This window comes from Benincasa hispida, chromosome 3 (genome assembly GCF_009727055.1).
Source record: "Benincasa hispida cultivar B227 chromosome 3, ASM972705v1, whole genome shotgun sequence".
In the NCBI taxonomy this organism is placed as follows: Eukaryota; Viridiplantae; Streptophyta; class Magnoliopsida; order Cucurbitales; family Cucurbitaceae; genus Benincasa; species Benincasa hispida.
Genome location: NC_052351.1, coordinates 33,359,180 through 33,384,447, shown reverse-complemented (window position 1 = coordinate 33,384,447; position 25,268 = coordinate 33,359,180). Strand labels below are relative to the sequence as shown.

The 25,268-nt window shown below is 33.4% G+C and overlaps 2 protein-coding genes across 12 annotated transcripts; both read right to left on the bottom strand.

Moving 5' to 3' along the window:
* Nucleotides 1-6,185: 6,185 nt before the first annotated feature.
* LOC120073047 lies at nt 6,186-12,515 on the bottom strand. Of its 9 annotated transcripts, none has more exons than XM_039025642.1 (10): nt 12,361-12,515; nt 11,048-11,130; nt 10,121-10,277; nt 9,717-9,772; nt 8,750-8,822; nt 8,369-8,588; nt 7,951-8,212; nt 6,873-7,097; nt 6,737-6,793; nt 6,186-6,551 (listed from the first exon to the last, which is right to left on the bottom strand). In XM_039025642.1, exons 2-10 carry the CDS (start codon nt 11,099-11,101, stop codon nt 6,360-6,362), a joined length of 1,296 nt encoding a protein of 431 aa, XP_038881570.1. In that variant the 5' UTR covers nt 11,102-11,130; nt 12,361-12,515; the 3' UTR covers nt 6,186-6,359. The 9 variants fall into 9 exon arrangements, with proteins under 9 accessions (XP_038881570.1, XP_038881567.1, XP_038881566.1 ...); XM_039025639.1 differs by adding an exon at nt 10,471-10,547 and having other exon boundaries at nt 7,951-8,588; nt 12,361-12,481; XM_039025638.1 differs by having other exon boundaries at nt 7,951-8,588.
* Nucleotides 12,516-13,474: 959 nt separating this feature from the next.
* On the bottom strand, nt 13,475-24,726 carry LOC120073803 (putative white-brown complex homolog protein 30). Of its 3 annotated transcripts, none has more exons than XM_039026652.1 (14): nt 23,963-24,723; nt 23,794-23,870; nt 22,699-22,980; nt 21,816-21,879; nt 21,577-21,723; nt 21,321-21,355; nt 19,447-19,520; nt 18,034-18,932; nt 17,342-17,638; nt 16,525-16,998; nt 15,619-15,767; nt 15,028-15,317; nt 14,710-14,843; nt 13,475-13,980 (listed from the first exon to the last, which is right to left on the bottom strand). In XM_039026652.1, exons 1-14 carry the CDS (start codon nt 24,193-24,195, stop codon nt 13,824-13,826), a joined length of 3,312 nt encoding a protein of 1,103 aa, XP_038882580.1. In that variant the 5' UTR covers nt 24,196-24,723; the 3' UTR covers nt 13,475-13,823. The 3 variants fall into 3 exon arrangements, with proteins under 3 accessions (XP_038882580.1, XP_038882581.1, XP_038882582.1); XM_039026653.1 differs by having other exon boundaries at nt 21,816-21,846; XM_039026654.1 differs by lacking the exons at nt 13,475-13,980; nt 14,710-14,843 and having other exon boundaries at nt 15,157-15,334; nt 23,963-24,726.
* Between the last annotated feature and the right edge of the window lie 542 nt (nt 24,727-25,268).

Below are 25,268 nucleotides of genomic sequence, written 5' to 3'. Positions count from 1 at the left end.
TTATAATGGTCCCGTTTGGTTACTATTTTATTTATTTTTTTAAAAAAAAAATTAAGTCTATTTCACTCACATTTTTTACAATGATTTGCATTTTTCTGGACTACAATGGTTAAATTTTTAACCAAATTCCAAAAACAAAAAAACTTTTTGAAAGCTACTTTTTTAGCTCTCAAAATTTACCTTGGTTTTTTTATACCATTGTTGAAAATTTGATAACAAAGGAAAAGATTTGAATGTAGAAGTAGTGTTTTTAAGTTTAATTTTAAAAAACAAAAATAAAAAATAAAATAGTTACCAGAGAAAGCCAATATAATTAGATGAGAATACAAGGGGGGAAATTAAATAATTATTTTCCTATATATTATGAATATTCTTCTCCAAAATTTATTAGTCATAGCCTAACTATAATAGTATAACTTTTGTTTGTTATGTGTTCAGATTCTCGTACCTCAGCTTTTGTGTTCTTAATAAGTAAAATGGTTTTTTTTTCTTTAGTTTTAAATTTATAGTAATTTAATGTAATTTAACTTAGCGTTTGTTCAATTGCATGTAGGTAGCTTAAACCATCTCATTCCCATAAATAATTGTGTGAATTTTTATTTTTATGAATAATCGTGAGACTACACTAGTAATAGTGAAAACATAAAAAAAAAAAGATTAAATGACCAAAGAGTCATGGTTCAATTTCGGATTTAATATCCTACGAATTTCTTTACATCCAAATGTTAGGGTATGATGAGGTGCACATAAGTTGATCCGGATACTCACGGATATAAAAAAGTCATAGTAATATGAATCGTGAACTAGTGGACAAACAAAATTTGGAGTGCATCTTCCATACCGACAAATACATGTATACATAATGGTGTGTGTGTATATATATACCTACTTGGATTTTTTTGACATATAAACACAAAAAGCATGCATGAACCATTTCACTATTTCATTGTTGTATGTACCCATGCACAAATATTCCAAAATCTTTATATAGTTAGCCCTTTGGTTCTAGTTAGAAAACAACACTATAAAGATATGGAGTTGCATTATTACATATTATTTAAGGAATCATAACCTGTTATGAATTTTTTATTTTTCAATGCAAAAAAAAAAATGTATTTCTTCCTCGACCTTCATTTTACATCACGCACCGACTCTTTTTCCACATATTGTTTGACGTAAAACATTTCATGAATTTTTTTTTTCAAATTTTTGTTAAATAGTTTTCATGGTTAGATAGATAATTTGATAAGAATACTACAATAATTATATTCACATGAATAGTGGGGTGAATATATTACGGTATGTGCATGATAATCATAGAGGATACAAGAGATACTTATTTCTGTCAAAACGAGTATAACTGACATATGAATATGTTCGTGAACAAAAGGTTATGTGGTTCGAATCTCCCTATCTCTTTGTACTAAAAAAAAGAAGCAAAAGAATACTTTCTTCTCACTTTAAAGGAGTGCAAAAATTATGTTCTCATTGAAGAATTAATAACACGATAACGATGATACCTCAATAAATATATTATCCAATTTAATCAAATCATCCAATTATATATACATTAAAGATTATCCCCAATAATGTACTAAAAATAAAGTAACCCCAATTATAAGAAGGGTTGTTAAAACATCATGATTAAATGGTTAAATTTTTCGTGGTCCAGCTAATTCATATTAGAAAAGAATATTAAAATTGTATTTTTATTATCTCGTCTAATAATGGTTTGATTTTTTTTATTTTTTATTTTTTTGAAAATCGAACTTATAATACACAATGTTTTCAAAATCTAATCCAAATTTTAAAAAAAATTGATAAATAGTTTTAATTAAATTTTGTTTTTTACATCTCAAAGTTGGCTGAAGTTTTAAATCTTAGAAGATCGAAAACTATTGTAACAAGAAAATAAACAAAATTTTAAAAAATTAAAAAGTTATCATAGGGGCCTACAAAATCCAACTCCAATCTGTAACACAATAATTTATTATTATTAATCTTGATTTTGCACTATTTTTCATTTAACTATTATTTTTATCACACGTGTTCATCAAAACAAAATAATATCCTCTTTCAATCTATGAGCCAACAAACAATCCATCAATCAATCAATCTAAAACATACACGTTCTAAAACTATATTTTAAAGAAAAATGCAAATGTCAATTCTCATAAGAGTGGAAGCCCATAAGATAATGTTCCCCCATATATTAGAGACTAAGGTTGTCCATAACCTAAATTGCTAAATATAGATTTTGTAACATATTTCAAATATATATATTTTCCTAATAAAGCTTAAAAGCAATTTCACAAAACCAAACCCATTATAGTTCAAATTTCCTCCTATCTCTTTTATACTTCACAAATATCTTCATTTACCATAGTAATTAATTAACAAACTACACTATTAAAGCTACTCTTAGAATATATTATATAATCAAATACTACTTTATGACATATTTTTTATAACGTATTGATTCTTTTAAAACCCTATGTTCATCCCTCAACATGGGATCTTATTTTACTTGGATGTTTATCAAGATTTTTTTTTTTAATTGCAAACCAAAAAAAAATCGTCAATTCAAATACAATACATTAGATAAGATAATTCTTATTATCTCAAAGGTTAGTTTTCATCAATTATAATCTCAAGGTTGACTGCCTTTGAATTCCCATCACTTGTTCACCGACAGTTTATCCGTGCAATCATCATAAAATTACCCTACTTTTATTTTATTTTTTAGTACATGTTATAATTTTAATATAATTATTAGCCAATTTGAATAGGGAGCCTTAAAGATTTTTTTAAGTGTAATAATGTAGTGGAAGGTGAAGAATGAAAGTTAAAAATCATTTGTTGAACTAAAAACAAGTTACAAATCACGATTATAAAAATCATTTCTTCTATTAAAAATGAAAGTATTACATGTAAAGTATTTTGAAAAGAAATAGTAAATGCCAAACATGTTTAATTTTCGTTTAGAAGGAAACAAAAGATCCAAAATCATAAAAACTTAAGCCTAAAAAAATCACAAAAACTTAAACCTAAAAATGTTATCTAATAGAATCTCAGCAGTGTTCTTTAATATGATACCCCTTCAAATGCATGTTAAATGATAGAAATTTATTAGGTTTTTTTTATTATTATTATTATTATTTTCATATACATTATGTATGGGCCAGATATTGGCCCAGGCCCTTTTTAATGGATAAACGTGGGCTTAGGATTTAGGGGTTGACTTATCAACGTCATAGGGGTAGCATCATTACTGCAAGCCCACATCTAATACCTATTGACCCTTCTATATTAGGATACATAGAACATAGAGAAATTGTAGAATATGTATTTTATTTTAATATTTTACTTTTAGACATTCTTTTTTTTTTTTTTTTTTTTTTAGAAACTATGTTTAAATATTTTTCCAATTTTTATTTTAAAATTAGACATTTGTCTAGTCGTCCCTAGAACATGAGTTATGATGTCAAAATGAACATAGATTAGCCAACGACATAAACCTTATACTATCAAACTTGAGATTAGAGATTTGTCAAAAAAAAAAAATCTCCTAAATTTTAGGTATTGTAATAATTTAAATTTTGAAAGTTTGTAATCATATCAATTTTTACTTACCATTACACAATCGAAGTCATGATTTATTTTCAAATGATCTCATCATGATCAAATTAGCATACAAATTATTTTTGAACTATATATATCATCCCAAACCCAATAAACTCTAAGAATTCGTAAGTTGACGCTCATTATGTTCTATTAAATCTAATCAGATATATAGTATAATGATCCTTGCAAGATTTGTACCCAACAAACCTTATCAAATATTCACCCGAAAAAATAAATAAATAAACCCTTTTGATATTCCTTACTTTAAACTAAGATTCTTAAAAAATCTATGCGGCCAGAGAGCAGCGAGTCAAAAAACAAGGTCAAAAACATTGAATTCATTGCACAAATTTAAGATGCAATTTTCTAGAAAAGATAGCAATTCAAAGCTATTGAGATGTAAATCTCAATATTCAGTTGTGGATGCCCAATAACAGTCAGCGAAATGAAGTTATTTGTTCGAAACCATTTTCAAATATCTTCATAGAGTGTGTATAATGAATCAGTCCCAACATGGTATTCTATTCATGCTGAACAATATGACAAAATGCATGCCACTGAAATCTAATGGAAAAGCTAGCTGAAAATCATTGGTTTTATATCATTTACTAAGATCCTGCTAAAAGTCTTTATGAAGCTTTACTTTGGCCAACATTTCATTCCCAGAAAGCAATTTAACTGAACAGTTCCCTGTTTTGTCTAATCCAATTCTGCTTCCACTTTCTCAAATTTCAGTTAGTGCACAGCCATATAGCACTAATAAAAGGTTGCTTCAACATGATATTTTATTTGAAGTGGTGATTGGCTGCAGAACAATGTGAGATGCTACTACTGTTTGTGTTTGTAATTTATAAATTGACATCACTAAGCAACCAAAGCAGGAAACATCATTATGCCTAGCTGAATTTTTAGGTCTTCGTAAAGATATCCATTACGAAGGTGGATGTTCCTTGTTGAGGCTGATAAAGCAGACCAAGAATAACATTTCAACCATAATCATTAGTTAATTAAATAAAGCGCATTGGCCTTAAGACTTTATATTTTGTCTAGCCTTCTGGTGGAGACTCCATACTTCAATTTTTAATTCTAACTTTTCAATTATAAAACCACTAAGGTATTTTTTTAATATTTGTCATCAAATCTAAGAACTTACCTATTGTGCTATAAATGCTGAAGCCTTATGTCTGATGTATCTAAGTGTACGAAACTCGAAACCCCAGGATGAAGTTCTTAGTACTTATCTTATCAATTATGATATTGAGCTATGCTTGCTCCGCAACTTCAAGAAGGATTGCTCTGGGAGGACTTCATGAACAAGGAAACCGATATTTCTTCAAGCACGCACAAACAGCTGGAGAAAACAACAGCAGAAAGAGCAATTTCAAGCACCCAGAAAGTGGCATTAGCAACCATCACTCGTTGCCTAGAGAGTATTTCAACGACTCGCAAGGAAATGACAATAATAATGGCAATGGTGGAAGTGGGTAACTCTTAACTATTGCAAATCCAGAAGACCAATATATAGTATTTCATATAGTGAACCACAAAGATCCTACTTTTTGTTCTGCTTTTGATGTTCCTATGTTCCAAGGAGTAGGCTCGGTATGAAATGTAATCATTACCTTGTCTAGAAAATCCAAAGGACTAATGATGAGGCGGTTATACATCAGAATGAGAATAGGATGTTCAAAGATGTATTATATTTTATACAATTATAAATTATAAAATTAATCAAAATTAATTTCAATAATTAATTTTTATTTATTTATTTATTTTTATTACATTAAGTTATTAAATTATTAAATTAATTTTAAGTTACTAAATTTACCCACTGGCCCATGATCAATTAAATTTTTTATATTGCATATTTATATTATCCATTAAATTATTAAATTAATTTTAAGTTACTAAATTTACCCACTGGCCCATGATCAATTAAATTTTTTATATTGCATATTTATATTATCCATTAAATTATTAAATTAATTTAAATATCTATGTTCTTTCTATTTTTTTTATAGTTTTGTTAATTTAAGACTTGACTAGTTAATTGTTGAATATCAACTATAAGCTTTATATATACAAAAGAAGTTGATATAAACTAGTTGATTTCAAATCATCAAACAATATTTTAATTTTCTTTTTTTAAAAAAAAAAAAACTAGAATTATAGATTAAAACTAAGAAGTACATACTTTGAATCAGAGTAATAATCAATTTGCAAAAGGTTGAATTGTAAAAATATACTTACCTCACCCATAAGTGAGTAAGAATTAGTAGAAGATACGAGAGTGGTTGTGTTCTTCAGTAGAGGCAAACATTAGTAACCATGGAGATGGGAGATATTCGCTCAAGGTGTACGCTGATTTCTCCTCCATCCAAGCAATTAGTTCCAACTTGACTGTGACTTCCTTTCCTCGCTGCAATAGAATCTGAGGGCCTCTAGCTTCTCAAGAATTAACAATTGGTATTAGGAAATGTACATGATCTAATTTATGACTTACCTAAAAAATGCAACTTAAAAAAAAGGGGGGGAGGGAACGAGGGAAGGGAAGATCATAATTTTCAGTTAATTAGCTCCGTGGCTTTTATAATGGAAAATTTTCTTCCCAGTTTCAAGTGCATATCATCATTACAAAAGGGTCAAACAGAAACAGAGATCTTTTTACATCTTGTAAGTATTATTTAGACTTCCACTTCACTGCAAAGGAATTTCTGCTGCTTCCAAAGTCGATGTCATTCATACTTCTTCCGCCCCCAATTGAATGACAAAGAGTTACTTTCAATAAGATGCATGGGAGGTGTAGTTGCTTTGACTGATTTTGGACTGCGCTCCTTTGGGTACGGATATATATTGGCCAGTTCATAAACACGTTGGAGCAGGGACTTTGGCAGCGGACGTGAAGCATGTGACTGCTTCCGTTCAATCTGTATAATTGAAACAGAAACGTAATTGAATACCTTTTCAACTGACCAAAAGCATCCTAAAATACTTTGCATACATAAGATTCACCGGAGTTGAACAAGAACAAACAAATCATTAAATAGTTCATCTACGGTATGAACAATTCACATTCACTAAAATGGCAAAGCATAAAAGATGAAGGGCTCACCCCTTTTCTGTTCTGTATGTTAACACAGCTAGCTCTCAGAAGATTTCGCCATTTGTCCTGCAGGGGCAAACGAGATAACTAAAATTCAATGGATAAACGGGAAGTTAATCAGGATGGATAGTGTATGGACAAATACCCTGAGATCTATAGGTGTGCGATGAGGAGAAGATGCAAATAGGTGCTTCTTTATTTGAGTCCAGCGGCCAGTTCCATATTCAGCGATTCCATCAACTAATCGCATTACTTCTGTAAGGCTCCACATCTTCTGGTGCCTCCTCCTATCATACTTTTTACATCTTTTAGTAGATGAATAAACATTTTTACACTCAGTTGCAGAAGATTCATCTTCAGATAGAAATCCCTGTAATTTAGAATGAAAGTACTTAACATTCTGAAATATTGCAGAATTAGTTCCGTGTATTTGGAGTCTTGAGCACAGACAAATACAATAGGGAAAAAAGATACAGAGGATTGGGGAGGAGGAAGATAAGGAACTGAATTAGCAGGGAGGAGTGGCAGAAGACCAGAAAGTAAAAACTGCACAACAGAATAATGCATTTCACCAGTCAGTGAATCAGTTCTGCAATGCCCCCAGATTTAAACAAAAAAAAGCTTGAGGGTCAACGCCTCTTAAATTACCACAAATCTCAAAAGCTTTGAACTCCCAGGATGAGATGAGTTTAGTCCCTTCTTAACCCACCTCATATTTGAGGTCAGATTATTTCGAAATCAATCGAAAGTTATAAATACAATATATTTTGAAGCTCTAATTTTATACTCAAATAACAGTGATGAATATTATCATCTGAATTATAACTTAATAGGAACCAATCAAAAATGTGCCTATACATATTCAACAAGATGACGATAGGAATTATAGGAATGGTTCAATAGATGGAGATGAGCAGAGCTCTAGCAAACTTTAAAGTTACTGCAGGAAAAGACAACAAAAAATTTCCATTTACAACTCATTTGTGTAGACAGACAAAATTGAATGTGTTAAAAGAAAAAGGAAAAGAAAAATAATTAAAAATAATAAAGAATATGCATGCATGACTTCATTAAAGTCAATCCAGCTTTAAATCGAGAAAGACTTTGGGCCAAATGAACCATTAGAAAAATGCATAATATATGAAAGGCAAATAAGACAATGAAATCTCAATGATAGTTATATTAGCAGGATGAAAACATATCAAGAGAGAAAAATCTCATACTGAAACTGGAACGTGCTTCTTTGGATGTCTTCTTTGAGATCGAGACTGCACTGGAACAGACGTACCACAATGCAATTCACTTCTAGGCGTCAACATTTGTACCTCATGTCTAATATGATTGGATTCTTCAGTAGACGTCACTTTCAGGTATTTATCTTTTGTAGGAGGTTTTCTCCTTCCCTTGTTATTTTCAGACTTTGAATCTGCAAATTCTTCAATGTATCTTCGAGTAGGCTTACGCAATCTCCTCTCCCTTGAACAACTGGCAAGTTTGTTTGCCACAATATCACCCTTCACATTTTCATCAGATAAATCGCCATTTTCTATATAGTTTTCATTAGTATTGAACTTATGGATATTTCTATTATCAAGTATTGTATCACAGATGTTGCCTTCAAGTGGTGTTAGTGTTACACACCTACCTTTGGTCCTCAGACCAGGGGACAACTCATGAGTTAAACCTCTCTCAACAGGTGTATTATTGAATTCATCCTCCATTACCATTGTTGCCGACAATTCTGATATACCAAAAGCATCAGTATCACTCCTGCTTGGTCCCTGAGATTTACTCGCTGAACTTGAGTTTCCCAATTGTAATCCTCTATTCTGTCTGAAAGAATTTTCAGCAACTTCGGCATCTGTGCTTTAAGAATACATAATTAAAGATGAGGAAAAACAGGGGTAAAGAAAGAAAGAAAGAGGGGAAATCGAGGCTCGAAATTATTGAGAAGATCTACATATGAAATTTGTTAACACATAACTACACAAGTTATATATATAATGAGAAGATAAACTTCACATGTACTTGACAGATTGTTTGTTGCATGGAACTCCCCTACTTCATTGGCATCATCCAGCAGTTGATCAAGATCCTATAAAATTCCATCCCACTTCAATCAATTAAACTATAAAAAAGCTAATATAAATCAGTTATAACATTTTCCAGTTTATTCTTTTTGAATTTATTTTTCCTTCCTCTATAGGAAACCAAAAGGAGGAATAGATAAAAGGGGATAAGAAAATGCCCATGGAAACCAGGGATTTCGGACAAGGATCCTAATTGGCATAAATCAAGTAAATGTCATAGTGACCAAAGGCCTTGGATAAAGTACACCACAAAAATTAAAATATCTAACTAAACTCTGAAAAACATACAAAGAAATGTGAGAGTTCTGGAATTCTTTTCTTATTCCTCTCAGACAAATGCCTCCAAAGAAAAGCCTTAACAGGTTCTAGCTTTTCCCTTGAAAGGATTTATACAAAAGAGTTGAACTACAGCCATCTATACTTCCTCTTATTTGATCCTCAAAGGTTGAACCTTGCTACCACATCCAAGTACTAAGAGAAACCTCAAATCCTTGGAATAGGGAAGCATCATCATAGTCAAAGAAAGTAACCTTTTTGTTCGTTCAAGTTGGAAGGAGGGCTCCAAGCCCCTTATATTTTTAATTAAACCCACCTTTCTTCGACAATTATCAAAAGCTTAGGGGGAAGAGATTGGTTTAACATGTCCAGAGCCAAGAAAGGCAGAGGTCCTTTGTTGAGTAATCATTTAGGTCTAAAGGGGACTAGTGGAAAGAAGGGAAGTTAGATTTACAGAATTCCAATGGGATTAGAAATTGGCTGTTGAAGGATCAAAAACCAAAAGGCAAGGACCAAATGATTCATTATCCTTGTAACACAATATAGGCAATACACCCGTTTTATGACATGATGAAATGATCAATTGGCAAGACACGAAAATATCATTAAAGATAGAAGCATACTCCAAATTTAAGTTCATGTTCGCCTCCCTGCTTGCTATTAGAATCCAATCCACCTTCTAGATAATAAAAGAAATTGGCCAGGATTAGATCACTTGCTACTGTAAAAAAAATAATTGGAAAATAAATTTAAAATGTCTAAGCAGTTTGTGTTGAACTTGATAGTTGGTATCACTATTTTGGATTTGTCCACATACAAGGGAAGGTTTCCAAAACATATTCACCTCAGACCAATTTAGAGTCGCGGACCCTTTCTATATCTTGAACTTATAGGGAAAATAGGATAAGACTACAGTTTTCCAACAAATGGTAATGAAAGAACGTGGATGGAGGAAGCCTAAGGAATAAAGTGCAAATTAGCACTAAGCCACCAATAAAAGCATAAGGAGTGGATCATAGGAATTCACCCCCGTTTGTTTGTATTCCATAGCCAAAGTCGCAAGAGAAATCTTGAACTCTCAAGCAATTTCCTAAAACATGGTCGCTTTTAGGCTCCACAAGTAAATCTTCAACTTCATTTGAATCATTTAATGGTGCAGGAAGAAAAGGTCCCTCCACTCTTACCTATGAAGAGAATAAAAAATTGTTGCAAGTCAGAAAGATAATATCTAGACAAAAAGAATTAGGCTAAAATTGTGATTATGCAGAGAAGTATATCTTATTTTACTCTCTCTCTCTCTCTCTCTCTCTATATATATATATATATATATACACACACACACAGAGTTCTGTACAGTCCATTTACTATAGAAGTTACCATGGAAGTCACTAGAGGAATGTTTCCAATAAAAATTGTTTGTCCATGCATATCCCTACAGGTTTTCCAAATAAATCCTGCAGATGCATATAGGGTATAGGATTTCCTTCATATATATGCAGGAAAAAAAAAGGTAATAAAATTGATATTGGGATAAAAATTGTTAAGGACCTACAAAGGTGCTCATATTATCTTTGTTCTATATATAGTAAATAGAAACCATTCATTGATATTATAAAATGGAATACAAATGAAGAAGCTATCGGAAAATAATTACAAAGAACACCTCCATTGGTTAACAAGGATAGACAAGTAAAGGTGCTCTTTTTATCATGTTATCAAAGGTTAGATATTTACACAATATGGACATAATGATACAAAGGAAGTTTGGAACCATGCATTGTATCTGTCCTCCATCATAACAAAAATTCTCCAATAATTTAGACTTAAAATCAAAATCATTCACGCATATCAATGTTGGAAGGATGAGACAAGCAATATAAGGTATGCATCCAAGGTGTTCAATGAATAAGATTTAGATGTAAAAGTTATTTCCTGATAATAAAAAACTTCTCACCCAATGAGATTTCATATTTGTGAACTTCTGGCAGAAATGCACTTCTTGATCCATAATTTGTTTACTTTTAAGCTCAATCAATCCTACATGTCCTGATACGAATTAGTAGCTCTAACACAACAAAAAAAGGCATACGAACATAATTATTGCTGTGAACGAGCATCAACTACTGGGATAAAACACTTCATTGAAGTCTTCTACTTTCTTGTCTGAATATGTCAGGACATGATACCTTCAGAGATATTAAGTTGAGAAGGCACACTACAAGTTCGTTTCTTTCGAAATGGTGTAACTCACAAGTTACGTTTGAAGAAGTTTCTCATCTTTTGGATCAAACTTTCAGGTACAACATTAAGGGATAGAGACGTTCACAAAATAATCACTAGCTACTGCCTACTATTCTTTTTAGCTGGACATCAACCATTATAGAAGTGGGGATCAAACCATCGAGATACTTTATCCACTCAACTAAGCTCTAATTGGCAATCATTAGCTAGCATTGATAGTGAATATAGTAAAATACAGTTAACGCTGCAACCAGTCACACCACATAACTAAAGATATATCTCCCTAAAATCCTTATAGGTAACTACTGAAACTACGCCTTACTTATACATGCCTATGCTTTCACAATTACCATACAGAACACGTTGACCCACAACATGCAATTTCACATGTTTAGTAATTGAGTGCAAAAAGACCGACATTTTGAAGAATTTAAAATGTACCAAGTTATAAAACTAAATCGGTCATTAATAATAATGATAACGCAACATAATCAAATAATAATAAGTACTATACACGTCTCCTAAATAGAATAAAATTCATATCCTAATTTCTGCATTAGTTGCACAACCTTCAAATAGTCATGAAAAGCAAAAGAAAATGATAAGAAGAAACTAAAGATTGACCAAATTTCACAGAAGAAAGATTCTCGGACAATGATTGAATATAATACAGAAAGGAAAAAGATATAGTTCAGACAGAATAGAACTTCAAATTTCGAATTCCGAGGTGAGGAAAATGAAATATCAGAGTGTGGAAGTAAGAACGGAACAAAGGACAGGTGGAATGCACGGAGCTAATCAGCACAACACAATAGAAAAGGGAAACAATACAGAAAGGAGGAACTTATGATCCTTACTTTCCATCATCATCACCCGGAAGCCAAACATAACAAACAATAAATTAAAACAAACTACAGAATTCATTGACTCAAAGCTATGAATCAGTAAGCTGGCAGAATCTAAAGCAGAGAGTAATAGAGAAAGCTAGAAATTCGAAATTCGCAGAGGAAAGGAGAGGAGAAGTACCAGCGAGGAAGCTGAAGATCAGAGCTTAGGTTGAAGAAAGGATTGGGAGAGTGGAAACCGGAAAAATAGAAATGTGGTCTTTTTTAAAACCGCCAAAAAGGCCGATGGGGGAGAGAAGGACAAGGACAGAGGAGAATTTTAATTTTAATTTATGCGGCGTTTTCGCTCACCGGAATCCAAACGTTTTCTGTTCCCCTTTCTCTTACTCAATTTATATGCGTTTGAAATCCGGCTCCAATACCCGTGGATTTCGTTTGCAGTTTTACGGTTTGACTTGGTCACGTAACGTAACGTTACCGTTTTTTTGACGCCGTTGAGACGGTTGTGGTTTAATTTAACATGATAAGGTTGCCGCGTCGTTCCCATTCCGTTCGGCATTTCTTTTTCCTTTTTAACTTGTCTAAAAATTTTTTAGATAAATTCAATGGAATATTTAAATACACACCAAAAGAAAAACTATTTTGAAATGTGTGATGTTGGGAAAATCATTTCAAGACTTATACACAGTACACTGATACTGTACCTAAGAGCTTTATAATATATGTTTAATGTCTCAATGTTAAAGTATTTCAATCTCTCAATTGATGCGACAATTTTAAAATAAATTCTATTTTAGTTCAATTTCGAAGAAAAACTCTTTGGTTCTTTGGAGATTTTTTTTTTAAACTACAATGTAATGAAGTAAATTGATTATAGAAAACTTCACTACTTTTCACATCCAATATAAAGATTATATTATGGGTAGATAAGAATAAAGTTAAGTATTTTTTTTTTTCTGACAATATGTAGCATTAGAAAAATCAAACCTCTTGAGGCCAATGATACAAGTTTAATGTTATTTGAGTAATATTCATTTTAGCAGGTAATTATTTTTGTAAGAATGGATATCATTAGAGTGTTCATTTTAACTTTTTATATCAACAATCTTTTTACCTTGAAATTTAGGAATCAAATTAGAAACAAAATCTTTAAATCTAAAACAAACCAATCTCCCTTCTTTTTTTTCCTCTTCAAATCATACAATTTGGAGATGCGAAAAAAAAAAAAGGAAATAAAAGGAAAGTATGCATACTTTTTCTTGTCGAACAAAATTCAAACTTTTTTACCCATAAGAAAGACAAGTATATTCTATATTGAAAAATCCTGGGCACACAAGAAAGAGTCATATTTGAGAGAGAAATTGGCATAAGACGTCGAGCCTAAACTCCAAAATAGAATCCCAAACTTGATCATAACCAAAAGCTATACATTACATGGTAATAATTTGGAATTTTCACGTCAGTTGGCTGCTGTATTCAAGGGATAGGCATTAAGCTACAACAAGTAATGCCCTGTATAATCTATGTTGAAGATTTGAATCTAATTTGTACAAATCTACTACAATTTTGGCCTTCAGTTCCTACTGCTATAAGAGATTCATGCTTACGAACGAAACTCGGGAAATTAAAGAACTAACTAAAAACTCATTTCTTCTTGAAAGTGATCATGAGAAAGAAAGCAATGGCACGGCTGAGTAAGCCAAACAAAATGAGCATCACTAAACAAAGATGCCAGTCGTGAAGATCGTACCCATTTTCCATCAGTGAAGTACAGCGAGTTATCAGCCATACACCAGAATACCTGACAAGACATAGGCAGATCACAACATAAGTTTTTCAAAGGATAAAACCTATTTTCACAACACAAGTTGTTTGCCTAATCTCCAATAACCAGCAGAAATCACAGCCACTTTTCTACGACTTTTCGAGAGAGCAGAGAAACCAACCCCTCCCCCCTCCCAAAAAAAAAAAAAATTGTAAATAGTACAAAACGTTAAATTCTATCACTCATAGGAGTCTATCAATGATAAAAATCACTCCTATCACCGATAGAAGCCTATCAATAATAGAAGACTATCACTGATAGAATATAACTCACTCAATTTATCATTATGAATGAAAGAAAGTAAAAAGACAATAAGAATTCCCTGTCTTGATCATGCACGGGCAAGATGCATTCCAACACATTTTCCAGCCAACTTGAAACTCCCAGCCCTCGAATTCATTTTAGATGTAAACTTATAGCCTGGTTTAAATTCTTTGAAGTCCCTAGATTTCTGAACCAACTGATGATTTTTATTACCCATTTTCAAGACAGTCTAGCATTTGTTTTCAACGTGGATATTGTGTATGAATCTAGTCACGATGACAATATTGACTGTGCATACATGTCGAATATTTCTTACTAGCATTTTTTTTTTTTTTTTGGTCAAATGAAAATTGAAGTATTCTAAATAGACTGCATTCTTACAAACATGCTAAACAGGCTCCTATATTCTGGACAGAACGGGAGGAAGTGGATACAAATTACCTTTCTGCATTTGCGATGACGAAGCCTTCGAGTGCCCACTTAGGGTAGCAAAAATTTCCTAAATATTTGACTATTGGACTATCTTTATCTTGGTTTGCAATAAGGGTCAAAACTACAGGAAGAAGCACTGACCACTGCAAGAAGAGGAATTACGATATAGTTAAGGAGAATCAATTTTTTGTCCTCAAACCAAATAATGAACACTATATATCGCACCCAAAAGGCCAGAGTAGGAATGCCTATTTCTCAAAAAAAGTTACAATGCTGCAATCCTAATTTTCATGACATTAGTTGGCATTGTCAATTTCGAGGACGTACCAATTGGGCAGGAGCAGGTTGAAGGTAGATGGCAAGTGCATAGGCCATTCCGGTGACACAGTACACCAGACAGACTAAAACAACATAGTTATCTGTAAAGGATGATCTTGGATTATTGAAGAAATAAAACATAGACAGATAAACCAGTGGTTTGATGATTGTATTGAAAAGGTCAAGTGTGTCTTTTGAGAGAAAATGCGCCAGACTGCTAATCCCTGATGCACTCTCTCTCCAGTACTGTAATTTGTCAAGGGAAAATGATCTCAGTGCTGCGATCTTGCATAGGAGGGCTGCAAAAAGAGTAGGGCTGCAAATAAGCAAAGAGCATGTGACATAAGACATATAGTGGGATGAACTTCTAACTGACAGTAATCAAGCATATAGACTATGCATTGTCTGAATTGTGTTCGTGGAGAAGTTATTACTTGTTAAGGCATATAATCAAGTGATCCTAACTATTAAATATATGTTTAAAAAGAACCTACAGGCCTATGATTAATGAAGACACCACTTTCATTGGTGCAGTAATCAAGATAAACAGTAAATTTAAAGGCATTATACAATCTATTTATTTCACAACTGGCAACTCACAAATAGCAATGACGGTGAAAGTATAGCCAAGGGAACCAAATGTTTCATCGTTCACTTTTGCAAGAGTTCCTAAGCAGGCTCCAGCAAGTAATAACATCAAGTAATCAGCTAACTGAATTCTAGCTTCTCGCAGTCGCTGCTTGCTCACCCTGGCAAAACAAGAAAACCCATATACAAAACAATTACAATTATTTAAGAGGGAACCAAATGTTTCATCATTCACTCTCATTGCGTTATAATTACTTATAATTCTTAATGATTGTTTGCTCCCAATAGAAAAATCATATGAACAAAAAACATAATTTATAATTTATAATTAAACACGTATATAATTCTCGATGAATGTTTACAAGTACAGGCGTATATACATGTACATGTGTAGAATATTGTTAGGCCTCCAATTGTCAAGACATATTTTAGGAAGGAAAAAAAGAGAATTATGCAGGGATGAGCTAATTTTTGTCAGAAAGAGGCGCATCTGTACAGATTGTTGGTAGCCCTTTTAGGTTGAGAGGTTTTTATAGGGTTTTTCTGTTGCATTAGGGGTCTTGTGTTTTATGTGTTTCTGTGAAAGGCTGTGAAAGGTGCAGCAATAGGAACAGCTCTCTCAAATAGCTGGGAATTTGTGTGTTGCTTTGTCATTTGCCTTTAGACTATCTTGTTCATCTTGGGACTGTCTTCGGAATATTGTCCTATTTGCTGGGGAATTTCTCTGTTGTTTGCTATTATTGAGTCTTTGCAGGAAATTCGATGTTAGATACCTAACAAGGATTCCACTAAAGAAGCATTCACTTTTGGACTCCACTAAAGATATTGAAATTCTTACACTTAAGGCTTATAATCATATTCAACTTTCATGCTGATGCATATAAAGTAGACTGATGCAATAGTAGTTCTAATGCTTACCTTCCCAAAAAATACCTATACTGCCGAGCTATACCAGGAGTTCTTCGATTAGATAGATCCTTAGAGCTTAAGAAGTTCTGCTGTAAATGATCACGCTGCAGTTCAACATTGAACTTCATGTCCTTCCATAAATCTCCAGCAAAAGATTGTTCTTCAGCTCCATCACCAGGTTTTTTTCCTTGAGTTGAACCGCTCGCAGATGTATCAAAATCACATAATTTCAGCATGTCAGGAGGTACTGGATACCCATTATGAAGCATCCACCGGACAGGAAGCTGTTCGTAAGTCACTCCTTTTGGCTTCACCAGACCCTCAAGAATGTCAATGAAATGGTCTGGAGGATTAACACGCTCTGGCACTGTGATCCCTATACCAGCAAAGTACTCTTCCACTTTCTTTACAGATCCATGATATGCAGTAAGCCCACCCTTGGCGAGAAGTATCAAATCATCAAACATCTTAAACAACGAATAGCTGACTCCACAAAAATGAAAATGAGTTTATTTATGATTGTAGGACGAAATAAGGCAAAGTAACAATAATATTGAATTAATAAGAGTGAGAAAGGGAGAACCAAAGAAAAAAGTTAAGAAGAACCCATTTGGAGGGAGGGGAATTGTCCATGAATTACCTATGATTTCAAGGTTTTGATGCCACACACACACACACACCAAAAAAAAAAAAGGGAAGAAAAGGAAGACACCTAAATTCAGGTAAAAAATAATTATGTTCTATATTTTAAGGATATTGAACAAGTATCGTGAGGAATGGCAGTCTAAAGTTCCACATAGGGTTGGTGGAGGGATGCTATTCATACCTAGGTTGGTGAAGTACCATGCAGATGTTCACACCTTCAAGGGCTTCCCGCCGAAGTGCACGAAGAAGTAACTGAGAAGATGCACTGTCTAGACCAGTGGTTGGCTCATCCAGGATCAATAATGAAGGTTCCATGACCATTTCAATCCCAACATTAACCCGTTTCCTTTGACCTCCAGAGATTCCTCTTTTCTCCACTGTTCCAACAAGCGAATCTCTCACTGCTTGTAGTCCCAAGGACTCAATAACTCTTTCTACCACAAGAACTTTATCAGGTTTTGGCATGTCAGCCGACAGTCTACAGAGTCAAAGGATTCATCAGTATGGAAAAATCAATATTTAACCAAAATATTCACATTTGTTGCTTCAACAGACCCAAGCCACTGGTATAAATTTAAATTTTTGTAGAGGGTGAAGGGCACAATTGAACATTATCATTCTCCGACTTCACTGTCACCAGCTAGAATTTTACAGTTAAATTAAACAGAGCATGCAACCAAGGGCAACAGTGGAAATTAGTTTCGGTTTCAAAATGGTTATTTGTAGATATGAAAACCCAAAAATTAAAAAAGTTAAAGATAATTAGATCCTGACTCCTGAAAACTGCAAAGCACTCTAGTCACCATTCATGTTATAGTGCAGCATAAGAATATGATTTGATATTTAGGTCAAGAATAATGAAAATTCACATACCTGCACCTAGCACTAAATCGGAGGTTCTCCTCAACCGTCAAATTTCCATGCACTATATCATCTTGTGGTACAAAACCGATAATTTTCTTATATGAATAAATGGACTCGGGTTTTCCATTTATAAGAATTAAACCAGTCATAGTGCACCCAGTTGACTTCCCTGCCAAAGCGGTAAGAAATGTTGTCTTCCCTGCCCCTGATGGACCCATGACCGCTGTAACCCGACCTGGCATAATCTTCCCTGTGACACATCTCATTAGATGCTTGTTTTTCCCCTTCAATGTCAGGGTAAGATCTTTGAAAGCTACTTCAATCACAGGCCTAGTCTTAATTTCAGTATCAGTGGCCATCGAAATCACTCCTGAGAAAGTCAAATTTTTGTTTTGCTGTTGCATTGCTTTCTCCTTCTCTAGCTGACCATAAGCATATTTAAAAATTTGACTGTGAGTATGTATTTGTTTGCCTTTTGGTGCATGCTTTTTTATATTTTTATCTCCAATCTGCAAGTTAAAGCCTTCATTGCTATTTGGATTACTATCAATGGACTGCAACATTTTTGTAAGGTTATTTTCCTTTTTCTTTCCTTTTGATGTGGCAGATTGCTGCTCCGATGCACCTGAACTGCCTGGATGCACGGGTGGTAATTGACCCAAACCTTTCAACTGATCTGGTTGCCTCAATGATTTTTTACGAGAAAATGTCCGTGACAATTGTTCTTGCAATCCTGTTGCGTGCTTCTTGGCAATATCTTTGGCAGATTTCCACCTTTCACGAGCTTGTGCTGTTTCTCGAGCATGTCTTGCAGCAGCTTCCCTTCGTTTTGCCTGCCTCCTTTCCCGTGTAGTAAGAACTTGGTCAGAACAATTATAAATTATCAGCAGCAGAGTACTCAATGCAACCTGCAAAAATGTGAACAATATCAAAATACAATGTTGACGACAAAGAAGAATCAATGCAATAGCATATCATACTAAAAGTAATTTCTATTAAATAACCTGAAGGACATGCAGAATAAGAGGTTTTGACAATGCATAAAATGGTTCCACAAATTAATAAATTAGTTATTCATTTTATGGCAAGAAGCGCTCCAACCTATAACTACACCAAACATAGAATGATCATGAATGAAAATAGTCATTTAACACGATTGAAAGAATGGTTATTCGAGTGCAATGTGAGGAACTTGTATTGTTCTAATCTTAGAAGAAAATTAGTATGACATCCAGAATTACAAATGAGAAGGATATCTACCTACCCAGCCAAAACAGCATGTATCCAATCAAGATTTGATGTCAGCTTTCATTCCAAAGCATACAGAGGAGGGGGAAAAACAAAAAACAAAAATAAAAACTAAAACTAAAACTAAAAACAAAAACAGAAACAAAAAGAAGAAGAAGAAGAAGAGTTGCTTACAATGAGGATAATCCCATAGGCATGTATATTTTGGTTTGCAGTATTTGGATTGCAGGTTGCCAACTTGAAGCATGCTGCAAACCATTACTAAAGATAATTTATTGTAATCGAGTGAAATGCTTGACTCCTTATATGCTCAAAATATGATTTAAGATCTATCAAATAAAAGCTAAGAACAAATTAAAGTAGAACAAGTTTAATGAAAAGTCAGATATTCATTCAACATTTTCTTCAAATTTATGCAAAGATTACAAGTTGGGCCAAACAATATTTATTCACATATAACATTGTTAATGTCAAGTTCTCAAGCTGGTACCTAGATCTTGTGGATGGATAAAATGATTTTAAATATCCCAAAGTCTCCTAGTCAGAACTTCTGAAGCCTTTAATTCAGGGGAAATGAGTTTCTAAGTAAGAAAGTCTGCTCATCATGGATCTTTTTATTTTCCATAAACAAGCTATTCTAGAACAAGCACAATAAATCCTTAACAGTGAAATTTGGATATGAAGCAGAAGAGGAAAATATTATTATTGGGATTAGTTTCTATAGTATTTTTATCCTTGGATACTACTTTGAGAATTTCTTGAATATAATTCTTCATTCTAATTGCTAGTTATGTATCTTACACAGTTTTGGTTGGCTCTTTGTTCGGTTGGTTCTTTGTAATCGTTGAACATAAATAATATATTACCATTAGATCATTATGTTTCCCAGCTCCTATATTCTTAAATCTCCCAATTTTGTCCCTCAATTTTGTTTATTCTATTTGTCTCAGTACCCTATGCCTAGTTATCATCTAAGCTAACTGCATTACCTCACACACCATATGGCATCCATTCTTCTGTATAACCAAAATCAACTGTCCCGAAACCAAATTCTGAAGATTAAGTTCCAGTCCTAGTTAACACTTAAAACCTTCTCTAAATGATGTCTCGCCAACTTAATATCAATATCGTACAACAGTACTAAAAACCATAGAGCATGTAGACCCCTCCCTACTGCAGGAACATAAAGTCAAACATAAAGCCAAACAATCACCAACTATCAACCACTCTTTAGAATCCCTTTCATTGAATTTACCATGCTTCATCTACTGTTACCAGAAGTACACTTGATAACCAAGACATCTTGCAACAAAACCTCCACCATCATTTAAGCAAGCAACAAATAAAAATACAAGGAATTTATGAGTTTACAATTTCCTAAATACTTTAATTTCATAATAGCATCTAAAGGCATTAGATAGGCATTCCTCTCTCCCCATTTTTATTCATTATCATGGTCAAAATCCTTTGCGCACTCATACTTAGAAATAAAGGAGGAATCATAAAGGGTTTTAAGTGGGAAATTAAATGGTCGATCTCATTTGTCTCCAATTCATTTCATATGTGTGTGTTATATTATCCTTATCCAAATTGTTTGAAAGCCACGTTGTGTATGGGCCTTTTTCAACTTGATCTTATCCTTCTTCACTTCCCTTTACTCTCCTAAGACTTAGATTGGTGTCACATTTCCAATCCAGAATAGGTAAGGGTTTGAGGCCCTTTCATTTTGGAATTTGTAAGCCCCTCTAATACTTTGTAAATCCTTTGTATTCTTCTCTTTCAACAATAATACTGATAAATTTCCATTTCAAAATCTACTTACCATCAACTTCATCTCAATACTTTTACAATTATATTTCTCCCGTGTCATACATCATATTATGCAACTTCCATTACAAAGAACCCACAATAAATGTTACGCAAATAGATTGAACTAAAAGGCCTCACATACTTCAGCAGAATTAGCTTACTATTTAGTATTTAATATCATTTCAATTTTCAAGTTGATAACAAATGGTACGCCACAAGAATTAACTTGCACGACTTACGTTGTTCAGAAGTGGAACCCATTCTGCAGTAATGCCTAACACAGAAGTAGGAACATAGATTAGATCAACGACACTATGAGAATAACAGCAAATATCACATACTAATGCAAGCTAGTTACTAGGAAGTAAGTAAATATCAGATACTAATGTGAACTAAATTAAGCTGTTCTCTGATTAAGTTTTAGACTCTTGCAGTTGCAGATATCAAGATGAGATACGTGACTAACAGTGTGAGTTCACAGATGAGGATTAATACCCACTACTGCAAGAAATTCTGCTTGTGGTAGTAGGGCAGTATGATCCAGGAGAACAAAAAATTTCACTGCTGCTTGCAACATCGGCCCATAAATCTGCTCCTCCACAGGTATGATTAGGTTGTCCAGGAGGTATCTGGTAACTATATCTGCAGATCATATCACAAAGTTGAAAGACATAGACCCAATATAAAATTCAGTAATTTAAACAGAAAATGACTTTGACAAGGGATGAACTTACGGATCACATGTTCCAGTTGTCTTATTCAGCTCTGCAAGAGGACAATAAGATCCTAACGGGCAAGCTTCATTTACATTTTGGGGGGAAAAGTGAACGTATAAGGTGCAAGTTCAAATATTTCATTCAAGATTTTCAGAAAAGCTACGTGAATCAAATTATAATGCAACCCACAATTAAATTGTCAGAAATTTTGGGAAAAAGAGACTGAATAAAATTATAACTTATAAACAGCAAACCATCAGAAATATTTAGTCCAGAGTACATCAAGGTATTGTCCTAGTTAGGGAAATACAATGAAGTTAAATTTGTAGTTCAAATTCTTCTATAACATAACCCACGTTTTTAGAAACATGAATCAAATTACAACATAACCCACAATGAATCATTAGAAATACTGGCAGGAGCTTGAAAGTTAAATGCCAACTCAATAAAAAAATAAACTGAAAAATATATTTTGTAAACAGAAACAAGAATATTCATTGATATAATGAAGGATGCTCAACTACATGAGAGCAAATAAAGAAAAAACTTCAAGCATGCCAATACAAGGCTAGAACCAAATAACATCATAAAGACTAAACTCTGTTGAAAAAATAAAACTGTCAAAAATATTTAGTTCAGAGTACATCAAGATATCCTTCTGGTTAGGGAAATACGTTGTAAACATAGTTTATGCTCGTAAGTATTTTATATATTTGCTCACAAAATTTCATTCTTGAAGTATGTATTCTACACCTTATGGTTTCTAGTTATTTGATTTACAAATAGTAATGAGGCTGCGAAAAACTGTTGAGAAAGAAGTACTTATTGTAAACAGGTGTGTTTCATCAAGATCAGAACGAGGGAAGAAAAACAACTAAAGGTAATTTAATCACATACTTACGTATCATGCATGTAAGACCCTGAGGACAAAAGAAACCCTCACAACAAGATTGACAGTCTTCCCTTCTAGAAGGAACATCTTTACTTTTAAGGTCAACCTTTTTGTTTTTGCCAACACTGCAACTCCAACCTGGTTCACATCCATCAACCCACGATGTTAAATTGCAGTTTTTGTTAGGTTTTATGTAAGTGTACGTGATTCCTGAATTTGGCCCCCTCGTGCTGAAACTGCTGAAGAAGAATCTAAGCTCAGCTGCAGTACACAGTCGTTTTGTAAGATCTCCTGTTAAGAAATTAATATGGAAGAAAAGTTGTAAGATGTATGGAGATGCTAATAAGAGAGGAATAAAATAGAAAAGAAAGATGATATAAGTGAATTCAATCAATTCAACTTGTTCAACCCTTCTCATTTGATTTTATAACGAGGCCTTGATTATACATGAACAGACAGCCAGTGGCATCTAAAAGAGAGGAATATGTCATCTGCATTCTAGTGCAATAACTATTACAATGCTTATTTCATGATTTTGAGTTCGTAGGTAAAATAGAGAGCAGTGAAAGCACGAGAGCATTATCCCCCAAAACGATTCAACCTATGCTATGTCCGGTCCTTGCATTTTTGTTCCATTTTCAGTTTCATCTCTAACAATTGATATATAGCTCTTATGCTCACCTCTGTTAAAAATTTTATTTCTTTCTTTTTTTAGGGTTGTATTGTATGCACCCCTAGAAAAACTATATATCAATTGTTAGAGAACCTATCTTAGTAATTCTTGAACCTTTTTTTCTTCTAACGAATAACGATGAAGATCATTCAAATAAGTAAGAATACCATATCTGTGGAAAAGAAAAATACAGATCAACAAAGACACGTTAGCTACACTAGAATATATACAATTTTCATTTTTTCCGTTATCCTAATCTTTTGAACCAGGTCGACCACTCATCAACCAAAACATCTCTGTGCAGTTCCTCCCACATTAAAGACTAAAATGACATTAGATGATACAATCAAAGATTATACACAACATACAGTGTTTAGCCTATAAACTTTATATAGTCAGAAAGAATAAAAACAGAACTTAGAATATTTTACCTTTCGTCTTTTTAATACACGAAGTCAAGAAACCAATGTTGCCCTGATAATTGAACGCACCATTCCAATCGGAATCCCTAGTAGAAAGCAGAGGGGACTATCGAGTTAAGAACTTGAATACAACAAAAAAAAAACAATAAGTAACAAACTAGATCGCCTGAATACGCACAAATCCTTTACACAGAAAGCCCAATTTGTCCCAATGTCATTGCCCATAATGCGTGTCATATTCGTTAGCCGACCATTAACTATCTGTGTGATCGAAGAAAGCAATGCCGAGTCACCATTCTGACGGTAATCATCTTCATCCACACAACGAATGGTCGGAAATCGACTTAGAACAATGACTATAAACAACAACATAAGAGATAGACAGCATCCGGTTATCTTCCTTACACGCATTTCCTATAGCTTAAAATTCCCCAATAAAAGTTCGCATATATAGCTAAAATTACGATGATTCAAAACCATGGCAATGTAACGGATACTCCCTCTAGGTTTTCATCGCCAATCAGCAACGCAAAGCGATGAGGAAATTCCGAGTGATGCAAATAGTCGTACAAATGCGACGATAAAGGGAAGGAGAGGGAAACAAAGTGGGATTAGGCAGGTAAAAGAAAGAGATCCATAGTGGTTGAGTTGAGAATAGAGGGAATGAAGTTAAGGGTATCTGAAAATGCAATTGGGTTGAGGAAGAAGAAGCTATGGAAGTTGGAACTGCAAGGGAGGTGGAGAAATCTGAAAGACCCGCTGAAATTAGGTCAATGGAAGCCATGGAAGTTTCAAAGGAAGTCCTGATTTGGGGATGAAGAAATGGCGGGGAGGAATGGGTGGCTAAATTGATGGAGAGAAGCAAAACTACGCGAGAATTTGAGAAGAGTGATTTTTTTTTTTTTTTTTTAAATATAACTAACGATTTTGTTGATGCAATGTGGCGCGAGATGAGCAACAGCTAGTTGGACCAATATAACCGCAAGAACATCCGGTTCAACCACTCGGCCTCGCCCGACCCAGGTTATATATTTTCATTTCAAAAATATTAGATTTTAAATTTTCACATTTGTATTTAACATGGGTGTTCAAAAAACTCACTAGTCCGACCAATCTATACTATCCAACAAGTTAGGTTGGATTTGGTTAGATTTTTTTGGGTTGAATATTAAATTTTTATTTTTAAATCGAGTCTCAAATTCTAAGAATTCTTGGTCGAATTGAGTTGACTCGACCCAAAATTAATATATATATGTATGTATGTATATATATACACACACAAATCCATCGCTGCATCAATCTCTCCCTTATGATTGATCACTACCTGCACTACTGCAACGACCTCAAAATCCAAGTCACCAACGTTTAATAAGTCTTTAATTTTTAGCGTAAAAATCAATTTATATCCTTAAAATTTGAGATTGTGTCAATTTAAGCTGTAAGCTAATAATTCTAAACCCTCTATGTTATGTTTTATTCAATAA